A 7,585-nucleotide genomic window follows, 5' to 3' on the forward strand; every position below is an offset into this window, starting at 1 on the left:
TAAATATACAGATTTACTCAGACTTCTCCAGTAAGTGGAGATCCTAATTTTTTAACAACTTCAGAATAGAAATGCCTACAAGATAGCCTATTCCATTTTCATACTGCTCTATTAGAAATATTTTTTATCTTGTGATGACTAACCTGGCAATACTTACTAATAGTAAAATAAAACACACATATTCCATCTGTCTCAGCAATTCAGATTTTGAGTTGATTCTCACAGAAGCCCATAGGGTACAGGTGTTAATTACAGCAACATTGTGCTGCACAAGAGCTGAGTGTGGTCATGTGTATGTCATTGATATAGTGAATGGGCAAAATCTTGTGTATGTACCATGTGGAGTATCATGCAACAATTAGAAATAGTAGTCTGAATGTACACACTGTAGCAAAAACAGATCTTTCAACACAACTTGTGCTGAGGGGAAAAAAAGTTTTAAATATATATATAATGATACCATTTACGTAGGTTTAAAATAAGTTATTGAATAACCACATTTCCTGGGACTTTGAGAAAATGAAATGGGATATTTCATATAAAATAACAAATTACAAGATAACTATAAATAAAAAATAGGCATAAGAATGGAAATGAAAGACAAGTACAAAATTTTTAAAAATCAAGGATAGTTTGACCTCCCCTTTTTTGATTTGAACGCCCTTAATTTCTTTCTCTTGTCTGACTGCTTTGGCTAGGACTTCTAGTACTATGTTGAATAGACATGGGGTGTAATGGACATTGGAAACTGAAGGTGGGAGGATGGAAGGAGAGTGATGGATAAAAAAAAATCTACCTATCCAATATAATGGACACTATTCTGGGGATAAGTACACTGAAAGCCCTGATTTCAGCATGATACAATTCATCCATGTAACAAAAAAAAAAAAAAAACACTTGTACCCTCTAAATTTTTTGAAATTAAAAACCACAGAGAAGAGCCATGTGTGGATAAATGATAAATGATACAAATGAGTATATTAAGCTCAAACCTTTACTCTTGAAGAAAAAATTTCATGAAGACAGCGACTGTGCCCCTGTCCAAACTAGAATTGCTGTGAAGACATACATCCATTTACCTAAGTTTTTGCTTTGGCAGTCTCTTGTCCTTTCCCTTGATGCCCAAAGAACTATGGAGTTTGGGCACACAGTGTTGATAGACTAGCACAACCCTTAGCCACACCCATGTTTTTTTACCCACCTTCAGCTAAGAGTGGCCACATAACATGAATGTCCAAACAGGAATAGTCAGAAGTCTTGTAGGAAGGGTTTCCCTTCCCGTGGAAAAGGACAAAAGTTCTTAAAAGACCTAATGCTCTTAATCATTTTTCCTTCTTACTTTTCAAAGATATGGAATAAACCTAAGTGTCCATCAACAGATGAATGGATAAAGCAACAGTGAAGAAAAGAAGGAGAAAAGGGTACTGCTTCTTTCCGATTTCATTTAGCACTGTAGTAGACTTACCGGCTTTCTCCAAGATTGCTTGTTTCACATATTTTTTAAAAAATGTTAACATTAAATGAATACTGTTGCCTTTTAATCACCATGACTTAAACACAGGGCCAAGCCAATCACTTCTGGACCAGTGTACTAACCTCATAGTTTCCCTTTCTCATTAATCTATTAATAATCCTTTATCATACATGATATAAAATTTTGAATGTGATACTTGTGGTTATGTTTAGATATAAGTGTAAAGAATTAACATACAATTAATTAAGAAATATATAAAAGAGCAAACATTTAAATTCAATCAATTAGAAAAATTTTCTTCTGCTAAGTTGTGGTCACCCAGCTTTCCAAGAGGCCACAAATCCTGAAATTAATGGTAACTCTGACATAAAAAAGCCCAGACTTATTAGTAAATAAAGATTTTTATTAGGAAACTGCTGTTTTTATTCCATTTTAGTATGCTCTAATTATATAATCTTCTTATACTTCTGCAAATAGTCACAGTACAAAGATGGAGTAAAAGATACAGGAATTTACTTTTGAAAATTAATCAGAATAAAATCTACTGTCTTCAGTGATGTGATGGAATTGTTCAGTTTCTATCTACTGCACACAGCTTTTTGTATGTTAATTCAGGTACCCAGCAGACAACAGTCAACCTTTACTTTGGGGAGATTTCAATTGCACTTGATCATGGAGTGGTCATTTCAAAGGCAAGGATGATCTGCAGTGATGATTAGCAGCAAGAGGAATAGCATCTTCTGTAGCAAAGTGGTCGGTAGCCACAGCATCCAGAGCCGTAACCACAGCCATATCCAAAGGTACCTCCATATCCACAGCCATATCCGCAGCCAGACCTGTATCCACAGCCACTTCCATATCTGCAGCCATTTCCATATCCACAACCATAGCCACAGCCGTAGCCACAGCCGTACCCAGAGCCATAGCCAGAGCCGTATCCACAGCCATAGCCACAGCCATAGCCACAGCCATAGCCAGAGCCGTATCCACAGCTCCCACAGGAGTTTACATAGTAGTTGCAACACATGGTGTCAGGAAGTGAGGTTTCAGGTGAGATGTAGGAGAATATTTCTGAAGTGTGAGTGTCATCTACTCTCCCAGCATCTTTATATACTCTCAGGGATGGATGGGTCATACTCACATGGTCCCTGTTCTCTCATCTGACAACGATTTGCCTATAAGGAACTCATTCTGTATACAACCACTTTGTTAGGAATTCATAATTTACTTACTGCTTCCCCAGGAAGTTGTTCAAGCCTTCAGAGGAAATAAACATAACATTTCCTAAGCACCCCAGCTTATAGAACTATAATTGTAGCTTCCATAATTTCATTTCATGACCATAACATAACACATCATCAAAATATGTTTGACCTATAGATATGTGTTTATTATTCTGCTCTTTCATGATTTTGGAAATCATCTATTAAATTATAAGTTCTACTCACTACTTTTAGTATCATCATCATTTTAATTTCTTTTATTTCTTCCCTAATACTTTGTTTTTTCTATTATAATGACTCTGAATTACTTTTCATGGATTTCGGAAGAGGAATTAAGTATTTTCAACATGTTACACCCACTCCCTGAAACACTGTTCTTCTTCTCTCTAAAAAAAACCTTGTCTATCCCCGTTTTTGTCCGGCAGGTTATGACATTTTTTTCCTTCTTTGAGGGAAAAAATTTTGTTAAACTTCTGATGGGTCAATTATATGAGGAGATAGATCATTTATTATATAAACAACAAACTTGTCCAAGAGTTCCAATTTATGGTGAGGGAAATCCTTGGCTCATAACATCTTTGTTGATGAAGTCCAACTGGTAAGTCCAATTCTTAAACACAGATCTGTTTGTGGGTTTACTCAGACTACTCTCACATTTGTGCTTCATATCATTGCTTCCCACTAAAATGTAACTAATCAATAATTAATACCTCCAGACAAGTGGAGTTGATGGGGAATGGGAGAACTCTATCAAAGGACAGACAATTTCAGTAAGATAGGAGGAATCAGCTTTAGTGATCTATTTCACAGATGGTGACTATAATAAATAATAATGCAGTGTATATTTCAAAAATTTCTAAAAGGGTAGATTTGAAATATTTTCACCACAATAAAAGCATAAATACATAAGGTGATGGATTTCTTATTAGCTTGATTTAATAATTCACGGTATATTCTTGATTTTAGTCTCACTTATCTTTTCCAAAACAAAATTTTAATAATGGTACTTACTGACACTGCTTTTGTTGAATACCTTACACTATGACATTAATAATAGTTAACCTTTCCATGGGATTTCTTCTTCATCCTCTCTTTGACTTTACATCATCTTCTCCCATCATCTATGATAAATGGATCTGTGGTCCATGACCACTCTTCATTGGTACCTCTTCGACTTTGCCCTAAGTTTGGGGATTCTTGTGGCTACTTTACCCTCCATCTTTGCTTCTTACTTTACACACTAGATAATCTTGTCTGCTACCACTGACTTCACTACTTTATATACACAAATGGCTCCTAGGACTAAAACTATCTCTGTCAGTCTGGGTCCAATCAGGAGACAAAAGTATCATACTGTTGGTTAATCAGGAAAAGTTTCATATAAAAATTATAAACTATAATAAAAGAACATCTATACAATTTGAAGAAACTACATGGTACTCTAAGGCTGTGAAAAATAAGAAAGGAAAAACTTGGAAGGGATATTCTACTCACTGAATGTATGGATTGAAAAATTGTTTTGCTATAGTTGAAAATACCATACTGTGCACTTTAAAACATTTGTTAAGAGGGTAGATATCATGTTAAATGTTCCTATCACTAGAGGAAAAAAAATACAGCAGAGGAAACTTTTACGGATGATGAATATGTTTATTACCTTGATTGTGGATATGGTTTCATGGGGGTATGCATATGTCTGAACTCATAAAACTATATACATTAAATATGTGTGCTTGTGTATTAATTTTATTTCAATAAAGCTAATAAATAAAACTTGTTCTGCAAGTCACTGGGCAAACAGAAGGCCCCTTCTGGAGCTCAGTCAGTGAACAAGTGATACGCATCTGGTGGTGTGGGCATTGGAGGGTCTGGGAAGCCCTGGGCTATAGGAAGACTAGGACAGGCCAGTGGGGGCAGCCTGAGGAAAGGAATCTGGGTGTCTGTGTGGGTAGGAGCCCTGCAGAGACTCATGTGCAAAAAGTCTTCACAGTGCTAGTTTTCATGTAGAAGGGGCCAAATAAAAGTTATTGCTGGGCTGAAGCTCAATGTCACTGAGGATCCAGGATATTTTGGACCCAAGGCTGCAGTGGAGCTTCACCAGATGTCCCCACACCCGCACTGCCAACACCCTCTACTTCCCTTCTGTGCTGCAGGCAAACAATGCAGGTGAGCTGCTTCCTCCTGGAATGTCCCTGCAGCATCCTCTCCTGAGAAAAGTGAAAGTTGCACCCACATTAAAGGAGAAATTCTCACAGGAATTTCTGTGATATCTCCCATCTATCATCAAAGCATATATATTGAAGGATGAATTTGATGCTAAGAGGCCATAAATTGATAACCAGTACAGTTTCTTTTCCAAGTTCGAGAGGCTCTGTAAGAGAAATAACTTTCTCTGGCAAACTGATTAATTTCCTGGCTGAACCATTTACTAATTATACGGTCATTGAGAATGTCCTCAACCTGTATGAACCTCAGTTTCTGCAACTGCCAAATGGGATTAAAAATAATAACATGTATTTAAAAATTTTGTCAAGAGGCCTATGGAAAATACATAGGAAATATAAAGTTGTAGCACATATCCTGACATATAGTAGAGACAATATATTTATTTATTTCCCCCTTTCCTTTATCAAAATATAAGCATTCCCAAATAATAGTTTTTCAAATTTCTCTATGTACTTGTATTGATCTATATATTATGCTACTATTTTAGGATTTGCTTTAATGTTACTATTTTTAAAGTATGTGTAAGATATATATACATCATAAATATACATATATATCAATTAATGTTTTTCATTAAAAATTTTTCAAAAATGACCAAACACCCTCAGAAAATGAACTACCATGTAATTACTTCAGTTCACCTTGCCCCTGAAGCATTTTTCATAGTAATATTTTTGTAAAAATATGAAATCAAGCAATACATCATCACAGGGATTGGCTCCATAGCATATTTGGAAGCTCAGCAACCATGAAAATTCATTAAAATGACCAACACCTAAATTGGAAACGTGCCTATGTATTAAATAGGGGGAAAGTAAATTTCTGCATTCCCAGACTATCATAGGATTGCTGTGTAAAAGTCAGTCAGTCTCTGTTTGGAAGTGTGCCCATACTGCACTTGAAGATTTCCATGGACATGAGTAATCTGTCCCTATAAAAAGGTCCCACTGGTTCATGAGATCATATTCTAAAAGTTCTGTGAGAATCACATAACAGCAAATATGCATATCCCCTCTTTTTACTTAATCTGAGTCAAAATGTGATTTTATCCAACTCCACTCACAACTAGGCAGTAAATTCTTTTTCTATTGGAAACATTTCCTCTTCATATGTCTGTATTTGAGACTTAAAATCATTCTGTGAAACTACCAGATTATGAATTATGAACGTCATTTTAACTGAGGAGGCTAAGGTTCAGAAGAGTTCGGGTCCTAATCAAAACCACATTTCCAAGTTTTCTTGATGTCACATGCTATGGATAATTTTCTCCAGAAACAGATCAGTAACTTCTCCTTGAATGTTTTCAGTTTGTGGGAACTCTCAACTTCCTGTCTTAAACAATCTCATTATATTGTGAAAATCTCGTGATGTTAGTAGTTTCTATATGACCTAAGTCTCTCATAATCGCTGACAAGGAGTTCCTATCATAACTCGATACCCTTGCACACACATTTCTTTTCCTGAGTCCTACCTGGTATATCCCCCATAAAATCTCTCGTTCAGCTTTTGATTAATATGAAATATTTTTATCTCCTGCCTTCTTTTTAAGTTTAAGCTTCTGCGGATACAAATCTCAAAGACCTGCCTTATTGTGCTAATATGGTTGTTATTACCTCTCCTCGACTATCACACCTTGTTTCTCTCCTGTAAGATAAGATATTCAAAATGCACTCATCATCTCTGGCCACCTTCCAAACCTATAAACAGTTATTTCTTTCTCCTCTTTCCTATTGCTTTTAAGAATATTACCACTTTTTTCAGTGATTCTAAGCCTCATCATCTTTAAATTATAAAATCAGTGTTCTTTAAAACTCATATTTGAAAGAGGTGTTAAAGTTCTATTAGATTTATCTGGCCCCTGTATGATTTAATTTCCTCATAAAATCCAGAATAAATAGTAAGGTAGCCCAAAGCTAGACAACTCCCTCCTGCACCAAATTCCATTTTTTTGGCTCTTACGTTTAGGAAATTGTCACATATTAAGAAGTCTACCTCCTTGTAATTCAAACGTGTTGATCTATTTCTGGTTCCTGGAACCAGGAAACCAATTTTAATCTACCTTCCATATAACAGCCTTTAAATATACGGGGCAAATTAGTACCTCTCCTTGTCCTCAACACAAAGTGCTATGAGGTACACACTTCTAAGTATTCTTTCTTGTAGCCTCCTCTTCCTTTCCCCCTCCTTCTCTGAGTTTCCTTTGCAAATTTACAAGTCTAGATCATAACATGTATCTTCTCAACTAGTCTCACATCCTCATAACACGGCACCTTCCTTCCTTTCCTCCACAGTCCGATCCACTCATGTTTGGGAATGGTATAGAAATGGTATGAATGTGTGTGTTAGTGTTGATATAAAATGTGATACCTTTGTAAATGGTAAGAAAATAGTATAGATTTGTATTTTAGTGTTTATATAAAACGTAACAAGTAAGCAGAAAAGTTTAAAAGTTGCAAGTAGAAGAATAAATGGCTGGATAAACCAATAAATATCTTAAAATAAAATCCAAACAAATCTCAACTCATTTATCACACAAGGCCCTGTGTGATCTGGCCCCCACGTACCTCTTCACCCTTTCTTCTTTCCATTCCCCTGTTTATACAATAAGCTGTAGTCATGTGGCTCTCTTTACAGTCCCCTAACCATAGTAAATGCCTGTCAC

The 7,585-nt window shown here is 35.8% G+C and overlaps 1 protein-coding gene across 1 annotated transcript; it reads right to left on the reverse strand.

Moving 5' to 3' along the window:
* Positions 1-2,189: 2,189 nt before the first annotated feature.
* On the reverse strand, positions 2,190-2,501 carry LOC123650834 (keratin-associated protein 21-2). Its single transcript, XM_045570046.1, has one exon. The coding sequence runs from the start codon at positions 2,499-2,501 to the stop codon at positions 2,190-2,192; it is 312 nt and encodes a 103-aa protein (XP_045426002.1).
* Positions 2,502-7,585: the final 5,084 nt, after the last annotated feature.

This window comes from Lemur catta, chromosome 1 (assembly GCF_020740605.2).
Source record: "Lemur catta isolate mLemCat1 chromosome 1, mLemCat1.pri, whole genome shotgun sequence".
NCBI lineage: Eukaryota > Metazoa > Chordata > Mammalia > Primates > Lemuridae > Lemur > Lemur catta.

What these genes read in the sequence shown, in the direction of transcription:
- LOC123650834 (XM_045570046.1), bottom strand. Translation starts at nt 2,501, where the DNA reads ATGTGTTGCAACTACTATGTAAACTCCTGTGGGAGCTGTGGATACGGC.